Source organism: Colius striatus, chromosome 8 (genome assembly GCF_028858725.1).
Source record: "Colius striatus isolate bColStr4 chromosome 8, bColStr4.1.hap1, whole genome shotgun sequence".
Taxonomy (NCBI): Eukaryota; Metazoa; Chordata; class Aves; order Coliiformes; family Coliidae; genus Colius; species Colius striatus.
The window spans coordinates 30,869,999-30,890,478 of NC_084766.1; the positions used below are offsets into that span (position 1 = coordinate 30,869,999).

The 20,480-nt window shown below is 40.5% G+C and overlaps 1 protein-coding gene across 1 annotated transcript in view; it reads right to left on the minus strand.

Annotated features, from left to right (window-relative positions):
* Positions 1-11,056, minus strand: part of ABLIM1 (actin binding LIM protein 1) — a 195,498-nt gene extending 184,442 nt beyond the window's left edge. The window contains exon 1 of the mRNA XM_062001128.1: positions 10,884-11,056. Coding sequence (XP_061857112.1) covers positions 10,884-10,896 — 13 coding nt within the window. The 5' untranslated portion in view covers positions 10,897-11,056. The remainder of the gene's footprint in view (positions 1-10,883) is intronic.
* Between the last annotated feature and the right edge of the window lie 9,424 nt (positions 11,057-20,480).

A 20,480-nucleotide genomic window follows, 5' to 3' on the forward strand; every position in this document is an offset into this window, starting at 1 on the left:
ATGGCACCAAACTCCAATTTTATATTTTTCCCCCGAAAAGTCATATGCTTGCACACGTGCTCCCCCCTCCCTTTCCAGGCCCTGTGCTTGTGTAATATTGCTAGAGAAGCGTAACTTCATGCAGTTGAGAGAGAAACCTAATTGCTTAAAAATAGGATCTGGCAGAGCACCAGCTCCTAGATCAGTCTATGAAGCGTTCAGAGGTTTTAGGCTGCTAAGAGTTTTACCTCAGGCGATTTCAAACCAATACTTCCCTCTGCTTCCTTCAGAAAACCACAGCAATATTTGCAGCAACTGTAAGGATAGTTGTTCCAGCACACACTCCCCTAAAGTGACTGCTAGGCCACTTAGGGTGTCCAAAAACCAAAGAAACCAAAACAGAAATCTTTTTTACATCAGAACACTTACAGTCCCTTTCTGTAATTCTCCAAATGTTCTCTACTCCCATCTCTTTTCATCTTTTTTAGGTTCACAGCCAATTCTGGTCTGTGTCAGTTCTGTCTCTGTACCAGCTTGAGGAAGGATTTCCATGCACATTCTCTCACCTCATTCTGCTTTAAATATATCTCTTTTGCTCACTATTCTCAGGTGCCCTTCTATTCTGCTTCCACCATCTCCAGCTCTTACTCACTGCCTCCTTCACTCACTGCTCTTGTGGCTTTTCAGTTTCCAGAGGAAAGTGTAGGAAGCAAATTTAACAAGGGCAGAAAAAATCTCAGTCTTCACCTTGCTTGCTTGGAAAACTGCGTGATATCTGTAGTAGCAACATACACATCTTGCTGGACCTGTACATTTGGAGGGAGGGTTCAGCAATGGAAAGCGAGTATAAAAACCACTCCATGTGACTCCAATAATCTTTCAGGAAGAGAAACTGGGTGGAACAGAACACAAATTAATTGCCTCCCCTCTTTCAAATGGCTGCAGTGATCTCAGGTGATTTTAGTTTCTATAGTTGTTATCTATAAGTAGACTCCAAATCTGTTTATGTGTACACAGACACATTCATATCCATGCACACAACAACCAAAGGGATCTTTGCTGGGGTTACCCCTTCCCTGCAGTTCCAGCCACGGCACTCATTAGTTTCAGGTGGCTGCCTCCTGACCTACCCTCTCTCAGCCATTTCCCTCAGCAGAAGCACAAACAACCCTTACTAAAAATATCTCCTGAGCACCATAAATAGCAAGATGGTAGGATTCTTAATCCCCCCTTCAGGCACACAGTCTTTTTGATTTTGATAAATACAGAGTGGCAACAATGAACAGAGAATAAAGTGCCTCATATAGTACTGGTCTGCTTGGCCTGTATGCCTTGCAGAAAGGGAGAATGAGAACTCTCAGTATCCACAGAGGCTTCCACCAGAGGGCAAGAGGAAGAGGGGGAAATTGCTATTGCAAAAAACCAAAAATCTCAAAATCTCCCACATCTAAATTTTGAACATGTTTAAATCAATAGGATTTACTGCCCAAAACATAAGGCGAGTGTAATTAAAGGAAACTTTAAATCTGCAGATTATCTGCATCAAGCAGGGAGTCAGACAGGAAAACTCACAGCAAAAGAAGGACTCTTGCCCTGCTGAACTTCTACTGTGCAAAGCAAACTGAATGCACAGTGCCATGGCAGCCTGGCTGAAGGAAGAGCAGTAACATCCCCTTCATGGCACTTCACTCTTCAAACACTGTACCAAACACTGCACAAACCCCTCAACATCCCTGCCACATAGACTTCAAAAACCTCTGCAAGGCATCGAGGGCATGTTATATCTAGATATATAAAACACACTAAAGATTCTAAAATCAGCTGCCATTTGAGCCTAATTTTTATGAAATTTTCCTTACTGAATATATTATGGGTAGGAAGTCAAGAGAAACAAACATTACAAGCTGTGAGCTTTGGTGATTTACTGAATTCTGTCATTTTCAAAACATTCCAATTTATTATGAAATTATTGGTTTTTTAATGAAGTTTTCCTTTAAGTTTCATACTATTTGAGCTAGAAAGACTGGCCACTGTGCAGCTGCAAATCCAAAGGCAGAACATCACAAGAGGTGTTTCCTACCTGTAGGTGTCCGGAACTACTTCGAATGTTACAAGCACTGAAAGAAACACAGTGTCACTGTGGCAGCTGTAATACAGTCACAGGCACTAGCCACTGAAAATTTTTAAAGTTTAAGTTACATTTTCAGAGAGTAAAGCAAGACACTGGCACCATAATTTTGTTCTAAATTAATCGTATTAGATATGAACATAATCAGTTAACCAGAGTCTCTTTCCCTGAAACACTAGACTCCAAATGTGCGTTACACATCTGAGTACACAAAACACTGTTGACATTCATCTCAAATATCAAAACATCTGGCAATGGAAAACAGAAAAAAATATTTATAGAGATTTTTGAGCAGAGAGCACTTTAGGTCAAGTCAGAAAGCATCCCTAAACTTCAGTCATCAAATTCTTTTATCAGTTCTTTTGGATTTAGCCAGTGTTACTAAGAGACAAATATGACATAGGCTTTTTATAGCAGCTGCCAATTCAACAATGATCAAAGTTTTATTTTTCTTCCTTAGATCAAAGTCTGGACTGGATAATTTTGGGATTATCTCCAGCTCATAAAGTAAAATAAACAGTTTTAACTAACCACATTATTATATAACAATATTGTCTTCTTGCAATAAGTTTTGTTCTTATTTACATATGCCACAGGTTTTTAGAGGATTGTCTGATTATCATGTCATTGTTTTATTGGCTTACTAGGACAATAAAGAAGAAAATTATACAACAGCTGCAGAAGGCTATAGAACCATTCCATTTTTGTCTTGCATATCTACACTAATATGCGGAGAACATTCATAAGAATGGTTGAAAGTAAGATTAAAAAAGTAAAATTGGACACAATTCCAGTGAAAGGTAATAGGTATTACAGCTTTGCTTATTGTGAACCACTCAAGACATCTGCAGAGTTCCTTTTGTGGAACAGAGACACATACCTCAGCACAATCTGTTCATGCATGTACACACCCTTCCAACTGGAATAAAGAAAGTCCTGGCAGAGAAAATGAGTATTCGTACATTATATTGACTTTCATTAATAGGCATGAAATGTTAGTTAATGGATAACAGCACAATTCCTTTTGCAACTAAATATAATTTTAGATTTATGCTTCACTCGGATATACTTTCATTCAAGAAAAAAAAGAGTTTTCTCCATTTGGTTTCCATTCTGAGAAAACCATTGTTTTCCACATTGTTTATTGACCACAGACTAAACTATATTTGTGTTCCACTGAACAAAGTACTTACTATCACCTTCAGTGAAACAAGTCTTAAATCCAACTCTTCTTTTACACCCTTAGTCTTATGAAATTCATTCACCTTACACACTCTTTACTGAATTCAGATCTACAAATGTTTGTTAACAGAAGTGGCAACCTAGGACACCAGAGCAAGTCGGTACTTTGGCATAAACTGTTTTGAGTTTTCGGTCTGTGTACTGTTGCAGTGAATTAGAGCTGAAATATCTTTTTCAGAGCTGTAATACTCTCTTAGCTATGTTTCTTTATCATTAACTAGGTTTCAGGTCTTATCCAACCTGGTTGTCTCCCAGACCTTTTAATGCCAAAAATAAACCGAAAGCTTTCATCACTAGTTAAAAGGAAACTGCAATTTGAACAACAGCAACAGTTTTGTTGACTTCTGTGTTGATCAAAGATGCCTTATACAAGTGTGATGTGATAGAAAAAAAAAAAAATCAGTTTCATAACAACAGTAATTAAAGCAGAATCCTTTTACTGAGTGAAATCCTACAGCCCTTACTCACACAAGACTTACATAGGTGGAAACAGTAGTTAAAATGAGAGCACATTAGAAGTGATTAAGTTTAGGTTCCAGGTATAGCAAAGGAATGATAAATGCTGAAAACTATTACAGAAACTTTCAGCTAAGTGCTTTAGATTAAAACATGCCCATCTCTTTGACAATAGACAGCCTGTTTTGCCAATTCAAAAACAGACTAAAATGTCTTTATGAAGTAGCAAGCCAGAATTTATCATGTTGTCCCTGCTAAGTCCACTGTGGTAAGACCACTCGCTTCTTTGACCTGTCTCCAAAAGAAGCACTGCCAAGCACAATGCCAATAAGTTACCAATAAAATAGTCTACGAGCTTAAGCCAGAAAAAGACATTGTTGTCTTCATCAATCAACAGCAACACCTACTGCACTTTTCAGCATGATCCAGACAGCAATAAGTGCTTCAACGAGTCAGAGTGTCACAAAATGCTGGCTAGCTTGGAATGCTTTTCTTGCATTACTCCCTAAGTTGAAACTGCAAAAATACCACAGGTGGAAAAAAGCACCTTTTGCCTCATCTTTGAAAACATCATTTTCTATTATCTTCTGCATGTTTCCTCTTTCATGCATCCAACCAGAGCATCCCTCAGTGACAGCTGCACACAGCAGGCATCTCTCCTATCTGTGTCTCACTGTGACCCTAGCAGCGTGGCAGGAAAACCCCAGCACCTCCTCTCTCAAGGCAGAGAGGCCTCTCTGGCTCATCATACATTTTGACACATCAGACTTTTTTACAATGACGACAACAGATCCTCCTTCCACTTCAAAATGTAGAGCCCAGATGAACAGATTAATAGTTTTCAACAAACATGAAGTACACACAACCTTTTCTAGCCTTGAGGAAGTAACTCCAAGGCCACGTAAGACTTACTACAACAAACTGTAACAGCACAGAAGTGGCTGTATTTCATGGCCATGGTTTACATGGAACAAAATGACTCACCAAAGTGCTAATTCTGGCTTACAAATAGGAAAAGAAGAACATATGACAACTCCATCACAGGTGTACCTCGCTGAAGCCTGTCTGGTCCAACCATGTTTATAAATTAAAGGTTTCCCTACATCACACATGGGACTGGTAAAAATCAGAATTGGAATTTCAGAATCGGGATTCTGATTTGGGTTTGAGCCTCTAAAAGTCAAGTTCTTCCTCAAAACACGCCACAATAGGTCTGGGCATTTAAAAAAATGTGTCTCCCAAAGTTCTTTTCTGCTATTACTGTATAATGTCCACATGTTTTCTTTGAGTTTTAATGAAGAACAACACCTAATTATAAAGATGCTGTAGCCTAAACAGTATGTAATAAAAACATTAGGGGCTACTTGCTGGTCTCAGAACAAAGTCTGCTTTCTGCTGCATGTTTCTGCCTTTATACTGCAAAACTAAGAAATAAAACACCAGTCACATGAACTAACCATGTGTGGTTTTCATCTTCAGTTACTAACAGATTAGATTAAAAGTAATTCAAAATATTCTATTCAAACCTATTAAAAGAAAATAAAACCCTGCCCGCCAAAAATGAAACAGATCCCTGAAAAATTGTTTTCAGAGACTACAAAACACATGAGGTTCTGGTGTTTTTTACAAAAAGCAATTTTGCTGGCTTTTCTATCCATAAGCTCATGCTTATTTTCCTTCTGTGCAATTCCTTTCAAGGCTATGCATCTAAAATAGATTCTGCCTCATTGTCCCAGTTTCCTCTTGTTGTTGCCATTAGTTTATGCAACTTTTTCCATGAATTCAGGACTAATTTTCATTAATCACAGAAGTTAACACAAATTAAGCTTCACTGAGGTGAAAAAAAGATAGCATGAAGAAGCAAAACTTAAAAACGAGCAGCTTAAGAGATACTAGTGTTTAAGTTGGATACCTCAGTAAAACATGCTCTTTTCCCCCCATCAAAACAAAAGCTCTACTAAGTCTAAAGATGTGGATGAAGCTACTCACGCTCATGTACAGACAACTATAGCTTTGCAGTGACAATCCAGGTGCGATCCTGAGCTATTTAAGCCACTAAATTGAGGTTCAAGCCCTAAAATGAATAACTAGAGAAAACATCAAAAGTCATTACGTGTATTTGGAATAAATAAAGCACAGATAGGATTAAATAACAGTATGAAATCAGTACAGAAGAAATTCAGGACAAAGCCCAGGAGAAGATAAGCCTTCAGAGGGAGTTCCAAATTCTCCACTGCATTGGTATTCAAGGTGGGGAAGCAGCTGCGTGGGTACGACTGCACAAACAGCTCTGTCTCAGGTCATGCTGCAGAGCACTGAACCCTGCCAAGAACGTGCTCCTTCGGGCTATGGAGCTAGTTATACCAAGGAAAATGGTGGAAGTCAACAGGACTGGAAACATTAGAAGCTACAATAATGAACTGCTCCAAACATGCTAAAATTCTCTACTTCTAAAATAAAGGAAATGTCCAGGCAGCTCACACTGCCTCGCTCTCCAGGTCTCTTGGCCTGAGAGCACTTGGTGATAGTCACATACGAGTCACACCACAGATTAGGGAGGTTATTACATTCTTCAAAGAAATACCTTTGACAATGAATAGGAAAAACAGGAATAGCTTTCAGAAAGGATATGGCAGACAATATTACCACCTGATAAGTGGCTGGTTCCTTTAGATATTAGTAATATTACTGTGACAATCACAGGCCATAATAAAATGTTGGCCAGAAGTTTCCAGCAGTTAGTTTTTAAGCCAGACAGAACAGACCTCAATCAAAACCATCCCTGCCAGGAACAACAGACATGTCTAAAGCTCTCCGATGAGGACAAGAAAACTTGGAAAAGAAAAATAAAGGTTATTGGTGGAATATGTTGGAATTAAAGATTTAGTATGTAAATTTCTCATCTCTTTGATTTCTTCACAGAATATTTCACAACTGTGAGATCAATCAAGTGATGTGTACACTGTGAATAAATAAAGAACTGTTACCAAAACAAAACATAATGACATGAAGTTTATTACGTTCTGTTAGAAATCCATTATCAACTTATGTAAGAACAAATGAGGAGCTTGAGACAAGGCCTAGAAGGTAGAAATTCTCTTGTTCTGACCTGGCTCTGAGACTCAGGGAAAAGAAAAAAAAATCATTTCAGTTCTTGTCTCACCTATAAAGTGAGGACAAAACCTCCCTCACACCACTGTTACTGTGAATTATTTGTCTGCAGTGAGAAATGCTTTGTCTACATTTGTTGGAAAATCAAACAGGAAAAGATAAGGACTGTAATATAAAATAAATTCTCAAGCTAAACAACCCTACTACTTGGACTACTGAGTAAGTAAAAAAATGCAGTTACCTTCTCTACAATACCCACATTTGTAGCATCAGAGTGACACAGTGCAACCTATTAATATTAGAGAGGAACAATATTTCTTTAACACTGGCTTCTGTCCAAATTAAGTGATCTTTGTTATGGCACAACAAAGGCTGAAAAGACACCACCACTGATAAATCTCCAATTTTACAGGCATTGGTTTTCCTGAAGTAGTTGACTACTGGACTAAACTCTTTCAACATTTAGAAAAAATATTTAGCAAAGATCTTCCTATTTGACCACACTAAATGTTACCATTTGTGTTTGTTTGCTTTAGCTTAACTGAAGATTGTAACAGTTAAAAATAGTCTTTTTTCCATTAACTTAGACCTTCATGATAACAAGTAGTTTTGACAGTTTTTAAGCAGTTTGAGATAACATGCACAAGTAGGTCACAGTTATACTTGGCTTTAGAAAAACGTCTTTCATCCAGAGAATTTACAGCTCTTTGCAAGCAAGCCCTTAGGTAAGCATCAATCTACAAGGCTTACTCCAACACCCAAATTCAGTCATGTATGAGTCCTAATAGCAACTACTTAAGAGCAGCTGAAAGTAGAATATGAAGCTTTTTCCAAACTGCAAAACTGAAAAGCTCTACCAACGTCACTGACAGCTCTCCACTGATTTCAACTGGCTGCAGAGCAAGTCCTGAGAGTGCCCTGGGAAGGACTCCAACTTGACAGGGAAGTGAAAAGGGATTTTCAAAGTTTGTTTCGGCTCTCTGTTCAGTCACTAGATTTACAAAATGATTATTTGTTCAAGCTTCAGGGAATACTCATCTATGCTGCTTCATCTGGCTAAAACATTAGCTAGAGCTGTGAGGAAAACAGCAGAAGAGTGTTAGAGATCTTATATTTTCCTAAGAGGAAGAAGTCAGGGACAGGCATGGACTGCAATGACCTAGTCTGGGAAGGGTGGAAGAAAATAAGGGAAATGTCCCAAAAATTCATCTTCAAGCACGGGTGAGCTATTAATTAGTCCTCTAAGCAATTCCTCTGAAAAAGTTAGCTACCATTATTTCCATTGTACAAGAAGGTAAGTATAAAACTCTAGATGCAGAGTTCCATTCAAGGCACAGTTCCAGGAATTTGTATTATTAGTTATACTTGATGCTTATGTTTACAACCTATCATGTCACTGACTATACAGGTAGCTTTGGCAAAATAACAACAGGGAACTAAAGCAGAAGAGTTAAAAGGAATGGTTCAAAAGTACAGGGGTACTGCTGGATTTCAGCAGTTTATGTTGTCATGTTGCAGTTAGTTCACTAGACCATGCTGCCTCCTGGAGCAAAAGAGATGAATAGAGAGCTCCACAGATTGAACGCTGATAATATTGTGATGTTTTTTACTATCACAGAATCTTAAGGGTTCTGCAGTTTGTAATAAAAATGGCACAGGTGGATGTTTAACTCTGTTGCTATTCTTGTTATACCTGGTATATAATCAATAAGCAGGCAGCTCTGGGTGCATTCTGATGCATTCAGTATAATAATGATCACCTTTTGGACAGCTAATACAACACAAAATATTAACAATCAATATTTGCTGAACATGCAGACCCTAATGATACAGTGGTTTTAATGAGACTGCATATATATGAGGCAATTTGCCCTCCTGAAGCAAAGGATCACTAACATTTGAACAAAGCCCTAATCCTTTGAAGACTCACTTATTTGAGCTACATTCTCATGAGTAATCTCATTACAACTCATCACACCACCTAAGTGTGTAAAAGTAAGTTCATACGTAAGATTTTAACAGTAGTAGTGTTTAAAATGTGTTTCATAGTGATCTATACTGCTTTATACACAAATAGCCTTGGCTCAGTACTGAATAAGTCTCTGCTTGCACAGACACACTTATTTTCCAACTAAATCCATTTGTTAAATTGTTTTATGAATTCACTGCTTTTCTGAGGTCCAATGGACTCCCTCTCTCTTTCTCTCTCTCTCTCTCTCTCCAATTAATTACTCTGAAAAAAATTAGATGGCACAGGAGAGGCCGAGAAAGAATTCACCCTTCTTCTCCAAGCAGCAATCCAGCAGAATCAGGCAGGCACCAAACATCATGTGTTGGTGCAGATGAATAGGAAAGAGGGATGAGGATGGAGACAAAGGGAATATGGCCAGTGCAAACATTCTCTGGCTTCACATTCTGTACAGTTCAGTTCTGGGGAGTCTCTGCAGAGTTGAAACTGCAAATTTTGTCTGTCGCTTCCTCAAATGCAGGTACCCCTTTGAAGATAACACATTTAATCTACATTATAAAGCTTTGCTGATATTCCCTCACAAGTACTAATGCAGCCTGAGCACAGCACTGATGCTAATATACTTAGTGTCCTCCCGTAAATGGATTCTTTGGAGACTGATACAGTCCATTTCTTCCTAAAGCAAAAATTCTACTGTGCCATAAAGAATTATGCTGCTATAACACCATTTATTATTTATATCTAGAATGGGTGTGACGCCTTAGGAATATGGTCCTAACCACAAAATGCTGACAACTTTTCATCAGTCACACAATGCCTTCCATGTGCATGAAGCTCATTTGGATGTCAACAGGAACCCAAGCAAATGAAAGAGCTGGTTCATGATGACCAGTACTTAATACATGAAGATGCAGAGAAATAAAGGAAAAAAACCAAATAAGATGTATTTCTACAGTCAGGGGTTTGTTAATTTGTAATACATAATTTTGACAAAGTATTTTTTCAGTTCAGGGCTAACCAGGGAGTGTTTTTAATTGTCATTATTGTGCAGATAATTTTCTGTCTTCAAGGGGATGCTTACAAGTATTTTTGCTTTGTTATGACAACATGCAGAAAATGCTTAACTATACGCCTCCAGTCCTTTAATCAGTACTAATGATAATAAAAAAACCCCACCAACAAAAGCACCCTATCTTCGAGCCACACCTTCATCAGAAGCAGAAGTTTGGGACAAGACAGGATCTGCAGTCAATGAGGATTATCTGTTCATCTCCAGCCCAGAATGACCAATCGCACAGTCACAGGCTATGCACAAATGAATGCAAAGGACAAAGGCTATTCAAGTTTAGGGCATTATTAAAACAAATGTAAATTTGAAATAGAACTTCACAATCTTAATTTCAAGCCAGATGTAAATGTTCACCATGAGAACTGGAGGTACCACCACACCCGAACGGCAGCACTTGCTTTACAAATGAGAGGACAAGCCAAATACCTCCCTTACTAGCGCTTAACAGACACACCAGTACCTGTCAGTTAATATTTTCTAAGCAGTAATAACCGCCGAGTTCTGACCCTAAACCCACTCTCACCACCATAGTCCTTTCTCTGCACACATACACTCCCGTCAGCATTTAAACCGCACCGAACCGCCGCCTCCCGAGCGCTGAGAGAAGGCGCAGCGGGGCCACCACGCCTCGCCCAGCAGGTGCGGCCGGGTGCCCGTCCCCAGAGGATGCTCTGCGGCGCCGAGCCCCACTGCAGCCCGCTCCGCAGCCCCTTCCCCGGCCCAGCCGCAAAATGGGACCGGGCAGGCGACGGCCGGTGCGAGGAAAGACTCTCCTCGCCTCCTCCCGCCCCGAAATCGCCCGGGCAACCTCCGCCCAGGGCACTGCAGCACGGCGAGGCGCGCAAGGTCAAGCGCGGCTCCTCCGCCCGCGCCCGAGCCGCTGTCAGGACGCGGAGCCCGGCGTCCGGGCCGGCGCGGCACAGACCCACCTCTGGTAGACATGGCTCAGGCGGGCGCGGAGCTCCGGCGGCGGCGGCTCCTGACGGCCCGCGCCGCGGCGGCCGCTGTGGGGGGCGGGCGGTGGAGCTGGGCCGGGCCGGGCCGGGCGGTTCCGCGCCGCCGCCGCGCTCCCTTCCCTTCCCGTCCCTGCGCTGCCTTGCCTTGCCCTGCCCTGCCCGCCGCGGTGCGGGGCGGTGCCGGGGGCCGCCCTGCCGTGCGTGTGCGCGGGTGCGTGTGTCCGCGTCCGTGCCCGTGTGTGCCGCCGCGGACCGGGCTGCGGCGCGGGGGGACGGCCGGCGGCGGGGCTGCGGCCGCGGCGGCTCCCGTGAGGCGTGACTGCGCGCTGGCGGCGGCGGGGCCGCGGAATACGGCGATCCCCGCTGGTGGCACGGCCCCAGGGAATGACACGGGCTGGCGGGGCGGGGGGAGCCGCGCGGCGCGTCTCGCCGCAGGGCGATGCGCTCGGGGACAGTCGCACCGGCTGCTCGAGCAACGCTGGTGAAGGCTCCGCCACACCGTGGGCTCCCTGCAGTGTCCGGCAGACAGGTCTTCTGCCAAAATCACCGACGGTGCCGTTCGGCAGCAACTCGGCTCGTTTCTGACCTGACGCTGAAGTCTGTGGCACAATTTGGAATTCACACAGAGAGTATAGAAACGATACACCTGCATAGCTGTATGGACATAAAAATGATAACAATGTTGTCTACAAAACAATCTTGGCATTAACATATGGAAAAGTGTATGCAGATTCCTCTTGGCACCCTAATAAAAGCTACAAGCAACGAACTTGCTGCAAAGTGCCAAGGAATAAAATTGGTATCTCATGGACACCCTTCCCCATGGAGATCCAGCCCCCTGTTGAAGAAAGCCAAATACTCCCAAGCCACACTAAAAAGAAAAGCCCTAAGCCAGCAGTTTATTAGATGCTGGCGAGAGTTAAGCAAAATAACAATCTAGTTTGTCAAGAATAACAGGTTAGAAGAGCACATCAGAATGGTGACATGAAAAAACATCAGAGCTCAGTGGACCCGCTTTAGCAAGGGGGTTGGACTAGGTGTTCTTTAAAGGTCTCTTCCAACCCCTGCCACTCTCTGATTCTGTGTGACTCTTACCAATTTCAGAATGGGCAACGATGAACTAAGAAACAGAAAGCGCAATCTGTGATGTTCAGTGAGAAGCCAGCATGCAAACTAAATGACAGGAGAGACTGAATCACACTCCTCCACTCTGCTGTGTACCATACACTATACATCTCCATACTAGCAAGAAGCCTACACAATTTTTCCATCAAAAAAAACCCACAAAACCCAACCTAATTAACAAAATCTTTGTATCTAAGTGAGGTGGCAAAGACTGCATCACTGTGTCCACAGAGCAGAACTGGATGCTAGTAACAGATACATCTGCCATTTAAAAGTGCAGCCCAGGCAGTGTTCTCTGCCCTACCAGCCCAGCCCTCTGGCAGTGCTTTTATGTTGTTCACCTTCCCCATCTCACCAGCTGAGCAGGGAGTGTACGCGTGTAAGGCAGCAGGGAAGCGGCAGCAGAACGGCCAGCACACCCACACCCTCTCATGGGGTGATACATGCACAAAAACGAATCGGCACATCTGTTTGTCTGGATTTGTGCTCACGTGCAACAGCGACTTTTAGTCATAATTTGCCACGGATTTCCCCAGGGTCTCCCACACTTCAGTCATACTCCTTATGTCATTCTGTTTTTGTGCCCATTGCAAATATCTCTGAATCCTGTAGCAGGACTGAAAGAAATCTCAAGTTGTTCTGCTTCCAAACTCCTATGGCATTAACCTTAGTTGGTGATATAACCTCCACTTGAAAAACAATTCCTTCCCCGTCTTATTTTCTGAAATGAGTAGGATTTTCCACTTGCAAACAACTCAAGTTTTCCTTCTTGTCCAAAAGAGCCAAGGTTTTCCACAGTCAGTGTAGCATGACAGCTTTTTGTATTTCTAGTTGAGTCATTTCCTATGCACTTCCTTCAGTGTGTTTCTGACTATCACTATCAAGAGTTCTCCTGTGTGATACTTAATAGATGGCTTTTAAAAGAAGGTTTAGGAGCATGCAGAAATTAGCTTTTTAATGAGGAACTTCCTTTTTTACACTGCTAGGAAGTAGGAGGGGAACTTCGATTTCTCTAGAACACAAAGAGTTTATTCCATTCACTGCACAAAGTCTCTAAGGCAGAGAAGTTCAACAGACATGTTGGTCAGAGAATGCTAAAATGGATCAGATACAGCACTCATTTATTAATCAGAGCTTTTTAGCCAGTTTCCAGAGGAATTGAAGCTGACAGAGTTTCACTTTCCTGTCTATCAAGCCCCCTCCAAGAATTTTTGGATTTGGATACGGAGAACTTAAATTCATGTTGACTAAAAGGTATAATTCAGAAAGAGTTCTACATTCCTACAAGTTTTGTAACAATTAGCATTTAAGAAGGGAAATTAAGATAAAAGATAAAAGCTGCAATGGGAACTCAAGAGTTATCAGTTTTGGAGAGCATGTCTTTATTAGCCAGGAGTATCAGCCAGGCAATCTGCATGTGTGCAGCTGAATCAGCTCCTGCAGTTACACTTGCAGGTGCAGATCCTGCCAATATCTAGGGAATGTGGCAGGAGCTGAAGAGGATGAAAAAAGGAGATACACAGAAGTAGTGAGACACCATTATTACTGTTTTACAGATAAAGACCTCAGATACTCAGAGATGTTAAATCAGAGAAGCTAATCCAAGAGGTCACTGCTGTTCACCCTGCTGAAAGGGAGTGGTCACTCACCCTCCTACATGGTCCTTCTTCTCTTACTCCAATCTATCTGCTCCCCTCACTGCAGCAGCATCACCACTGCTCTGATCCTCAAGGGCCTACTTTAGTTCATTATTTAGGAAATAATTGCTCACTTTCTTGCACTGGGTTAGTTCTCTGCTAGGTATGGATACAGAAGAATAAAAAACCCAAAAGTTCACCAGAGCTGACAGGTGAGCACAGAACTGCACAGCCAGGAAAGAGTGAGAAGGAACCATTAGAGGGAAAAGAGATCCTTTTGAGCAGCAGCAAGCTGCTGAGCTGTTTGATTGACTGAGCCATTTCCTGACTACTTTAGAAGTCCATTAAGGAGCAGTGATTGACATTGTTTTATTTCAGGCATCTACCTGAGGCTTCTCAATTAGTCAGCTGGGAAGCAGGATTCTGCCTCCTACATTTTCCTATTGACTGTACAGACAGCCTAGGCTTCTAACTCAAGTTCGTGTAAAAAAGATCCACTAAGGTCAACATTTTTTAAAGGTATTTGGGCCTTAAGAGATGCAAACAGGCATGCTGAGATTTTTTAGAGATACCCAAACAGACTAATATATTTTACCAAACAATAGGTGTTTTCAAATCCCCTGTTAGATTTTCAGGTGCCTGAACATCCTTGAGGAGTTAAGTACGTTGTCCAAGGTCACAGAGAACATCTATGTCAGAGCAAAGAACAGAACCTGCATCTTCAAATGAAAGTATCCCAAATATTGGACTGTATTCTTTGTGCAGCATGCCTTGCTGTCACTTAGCCAGTGTGTGAATATATGAAAAAAAACTCACAAGTAAACTGGATTTAGACAAATGGAAAACTCTTAGAACAATGACAATGTCCAGCAAGATGGGTGAGATTCTCTCCCTTTGCTTTTCAGTAGTTTTTGGTCTGAAACTCAGACATCTAACGCCAGACACCGTTCCATCTCTGCAATATACTGCACACGTATAATATATCACCGCAAGTTTTGTGCTTTGGCTTTCCAACAATTCACTGGTACCTACAGGGCCTGATCTTCTTTCCTCACCTCCTCAAAAATAAAGAAACTATTGATATTTTTAGCATCAATGAATGGGAAATTATGTTTCTAATCTCATTGTTTGTCCCTCATCGCTTTTGATGTTTGTCACACATGAAAGTAAGAAGAATAGTTTTGTAAATAATTAAGATCCCATCAGTAGTATTTAAATAATACATTTATTAAATGACAATCAAGGAAAAATGACTTAGGATGGATGGAAAAGCAAGAGAAGTCACCATTACATCAATCTGAACATACTCATCCTTGCACAGTACGTTTGCTCTTGAAGTCAGATCATTGTGACAAAAGTGAGATGCTTTTTGGAGAAAAAAAAAAATTCTTACAGAAGTAAGCTTCAAAGAATTTTTGTGGGCAAGGCAAATGGCAAAGATGGCCAGCACTGGCCTGAATTATCTATTGAACTTACTTCATTGGCATGCTGGATGATGGAAACTGCAGGGTTTTTCTACAAGTTTTTACCTCATAGTCCACCGTAACTCCATTGGCTCCTTTCTTGGAGAAATCAGACCTATAGCAGTCATACTGTAAAGGAACAAAATCTACAGTATTACTAAGCCTTATGATTTAATCAGAATTTTAATAAGCTCAAAATAAATAGTTCTCTGTGAATTAACATGTCATGTATGACATGAAAGCAAGACAGCTTTCTTACTTTCAATACAAACTCTTACTAGAAGCTGTAATTAGTGTATTCACATAAATATGTGACCTTTCACTGATTTCAGCAAACTTCAAGGGCAGCTCCCACTAACCTCTTTTGAGAAAAGTTACCATTTATATGTTTCAAAGGAGAATTGAGTTCCAAATTCTTCACAGTAAATATTATTAGAAATGCATTACTTATGGGGCGCTTTTTTCCCCCAAATATCCCACATACACATTTATAAAGAGACTTAACCATCACACAAACAAAAAAAGAAAAAAAGTCAACACATTAGAAAATTTTCTGAGACAAATCCCAAAGTCATCTTCCTTGTTTTGTTTTTATTGCATAGAACCAGTTTTCTTAATCCTCTGTTTACCATTCAACCCTCCACATTGTCTGTGATATATGCACTTTTTTGCCAAAACCCATGACATTAAATCTGTTATCCTAAGTCGGTACTGACTACTGGCCTCAAGAACACATTGACCTACATTTACTGCAGCAGAACTTCAGCATCACCCCTATAGGTGCATCCTTATCTCAACAAAGAGCTGAGAGTCAGAAACTCAAATAGGTTTTGCATCAAGTTCACAGAGGCTCACAGATGAAGTATGTACCATGAATAAGAACTGTGAACCTTCACATCTAAGTATTTTTTTTCTTCTAGTTTTGTATTCAGGACATACAGAGACAATCCCATAAACTGCCTTTGTTGTTAATTATAAACTAGAGTTTTTATATCTATATCAAGTAAGGGTATTATCTCACTGTGTGCCCTACTTTACCCTTTGGAATTCGCTGTGGACAAGCTGAATTAAATTATGCAATCAGAGTTGGTTAACTGTGCAAGTATTTTTACATAGAGTAACATTTATATCATATTATCAGTGTAAAACATGACATTTATTTCCTTGGCCAAAGATCACATTGGAAAGATGTTTAGAAATAACACGTCAAGAAAAAAATATTCTGAATAAACTAGAGTCAAAATCTCATAGCACTCCTTTATGTAGGAAAAGTTTCAAAAGTCAGAAAATTCACCTGTGGTTCCAAATACAATGAGCCAGTCTCTTAGAAGCATATATGTTCTTCTGTGAACAGCCATGTTTCTGTGAAGCAGAAGGTTTGGAGCAAATAAATTACCTAAATCAGTGTGAAAGTACATCAGTGAGCAATTTGATACCTGATCATAAGAGATACCTAGATTACTCATTCACACATTGCTGAAGCTGTCTTAATTTCTCAAAAGCCATTTTCTTTATACATATTTTCTATTGTGAACACTGTACTGCAGGGCCCTCTGGCTGAGACATATAGAAGCCGACAGGCCTCCCTTCAGAGCATATCAAGATCATTCCTTAATTAGCTGGTGGATGCAATTTGATTTGAGAGACACAAAGCATTAGCTCTTTTTCAGGAACTGAATGCCTTGTACCTTGTCATACTATGTAAAGACAGCAAAAGCCCTAGTGCCAAACCTGTCACTGATCAGTTTTACAGCTGAGACATATGCATGCATATAGACACCTGCTCTTACACAGAACCTCCTTTAAAACAGAATGGCTGTTTCACGACGACTCGGGACACCCTTGGGAAAGAACACAGCCAATCAGTCAAAGGTACCAGTCATGGTAACAGTAACTCAAATCTTGAAAGATTCCTGAATTGCTTTGGGAAAAAAGAACAACACTTTTCTTCTCCTGTTAGTTTTGCCCAGTACATTCAGGTACATATATTTTGGACATTTTCTTTCTCTTGCTTGTTGACATCTACAAATAAACTCATCTGTTGTGAGAGAATCAAAGCTCAGGTCTAGCTTTCTCATGCAATTTTCTTTTTCTTTCAGTATGTTTGGGAAAAAAAAACAAACAGAAGGTTTAATTTAGTCACACAATTATTCTTTGGTCCACTTTTGAATCTGTTTGAGTTTAGGGCTGATGCTAATTCTCCACAATGTTCACTTGTTCATTCCACAGCAAGTCACTCATAGATAGAGATGCCAGCAGATGACTGAATCCTCCAGTTGAGCTCACAGACGAGGACAGGCTGCCCTCTGCGGGCCACCATCTAGTACTGGGAAGAATTGTTTTGCAACAGCTCGTGGAAACTCATTAATGTTAGTACAAAATTTCTGTCTCTGCAGATGGAATTTTGATGTGTGCTGTACATGTAATACCAAATATAACGATTAGCTGTCTGCTATTACTTCTGGAGAGGAAGAAAGAAATGCAAACTGCATGTGTCTGATGCAGCAGTCAAACATCCCAGGTACAAATAACAGTTCAATATGACACCACCTGGGAATTCCCAGAAGGCCCAGAGATTGGGAATAACAGCTTTTGAACATAAAACCAGGGAAACTAAGTAGATGGAAATACTTCACGTGGCACATGAACTGCCAGGCAGGAATCAAGGACAGTGGATTACGTTACCACTCCAAGATCTAATCAGGAACACTGTATTAGGCATATTACAAACATGCTTCTGCTTACTTAAGCATTTCACAACATGAGAACTGAATGTCATGCTAGTCCAAAGCAGCCAGAGGCAAAAGAACAGGGATGAGCAACAGAAACATTTCTGGATGACCCTGGGTCTACTACAGACTTCACTTTATTTGCTTATTGTCAGTAGTGCCTCCAGCTGAGTTTCTTAAAGGCTTCATCCAAGTGCAGACAGTCGTTCCTACAGGGCTGATGACTCAGAAAGAATTACAAAAGACCAAGTTGTACATAGTTTTTCTGGAAACGCAGTTTGGCTCAGAGTACAGCTTCTGAGCATGAAATCATAACTGGAAGTGTTGCTCCCTCTGTCCTCACCTACAGGTAAAAGAACGCCATGGTGATGTACATGGTCACTCACACCTCTTTGGGAACCACATAAGAATTCAATTAGCTGTCATGAAGAATTTTCTCTGAATCTTGCTGCTTTGGGTCCTACAGATGAAACTTGTGCCTTGTGCTGGTGAGAGAAGGTTCCAACCCTGATGCCATGAACAGGAACTGTGGGAGTTACTAACCACCTGCCTGGTATAACAAAATATTGAAGAACATCACTGGACTTTTGTCATGCAACTCTACAGACAGTGAACACCGGAGAGCGTTGTGACACTAGTATTTGGGCCTTTCTAGATAATTGTGCTATCAATAATTTAAAACTAAACATGATGGCACTACTGAGTACCTCTCATCATAAATATTTCAGACACTTGTTCAAAATTAAAACATTTTACAATGCCAAAATTTAATATCAGACTCTATGGAAGATTTCAATTATGCCTTGGGACAAATATATCTGAATTGAAACTGACAAAAACCTACTTTTAATTGTGGACTAATGCAAAAGAAAGATCTGCTGAAAGTTTCTACGCTTGCATAGTCATAGTGTGTCTGAACTCATAACTCATATTGACTATCAAGATCAGCTTTTGCTTATGATTAAACATATTATCTGATTATGTTTTGGGGATTAACAGATTATAGTCCTAAATCCAAAGACGTAACAATGAAATCTTATTATGCATTAGAAAACAAACAATGCAGTCAGAGCAGTTCTCCAGAAATACATGCAGATCCTGGTTGCTAGATTTCCCTCTGCGAGTACATGGATGGATGACTGAGGGAATCAATTTTTAGCAGTTGAACTGCTCAATTATTTTCTCCCCAATATTTTGGGCCAAAATACAGTTTTATGTCTATTTATACCACATTCGGACTCTTGCAGTCAGTACAGCTGCAATATAACATAAACCCTTATCTTTATGTAAGCATAAATGCTCAGCCTTAATCTCTCTGCTTCAGCTTCCACTACCACAAGAACAAGTAAACCTGGGGTCCTGCTAACCTGCAGCATATGGGTAAACTCTAACTGATCACATTTGAGAGTATTTTATCTGGTTTCGGTCATTTCTTATATGCTAACACTTGCAGATATCCTAAGGCAGAACATTCATATATTTATAATTCTTTCAGTGGAATAGAAACATTTGAGGAAAACATGATGTGTTTGGAAAATAAATGTCTCATTTCACTGACAAGATGTATTTCTGACCTCCTTGCGGTCTCCTTTACAATCCATTACATAAGATAAATCAGGGATGTACAGACAGTGTAACTGAGGTACAAGCATAAAAGATTGCCTACTGGGCTTGCATACTTGTCCACCCAGCCCAGTACTATGTCTTCCACAGTAGCAATGAGCGATGGTGTAATAAGACACTTGCAGATTTGACAAGTAAGTAATTAGATAATAGATTAATGACCAGGAAGTTTATAATCCATCAGAAAACAACTGAATATCTTTAGAAGGAATGGATGTGCAGATGTGGAGCAGGATGCACCACGAAATGCCTGAAAACAGGATTTAAAGAAATTGTGTATGAACTGATTACATGTTGGTACTAGCAAATGAACTAGCAGGGAGGTGTTGTATGCAGCTCAGAGCATAGACAACCAGAAAACTCATGATGGAAAATGACAGCAAACAGAAGCACATATGATACTACATACAAGATACTGATTAAACTTGGGAGAAGCACAGTCGGACCACTATGTGGTGTTTGGTATCCAATGCACAGAATGCTTGCTTTCTGTAATGAAACCCAGAATCAGAAAAGTATGAAAATGATTTTAAACATCTCTTTAGCCCTCCTCAAAAGCAGAGATCATGCTGAGCTGCTAACACTTTCTTCTTTACTTCATACAAGTAGTCACTGAAAACATAGATGTCAATCTGGTTATTATAAACGCAATAAATTCCTGTGCACAACATAAACTGATATTATGCATAGCTCTACTAGCATGTTTTCATTTTGGGGTACAAAAATATACCTTCCAAATCCTCAATCTCTCTGAAGCGAAAGTCCAGATTGCGGGAAGTTCTTCTGTAATATGGACAAATACATCCATTAAAGACTGGCCTGGTGCCATCAATCTAAATAGCAGAGGGATTTTCAGATAGAAAGGCTAGCACATTATCTCACTGTCTCATTCCATTTTAATTTATTTAATCTAGACAGATTCATTAATTTGCAAGAAGAAAAGCTCATTTCCAAAAGCTCTATCAATTAAAATAGCCTCGCTTTCAAAACATT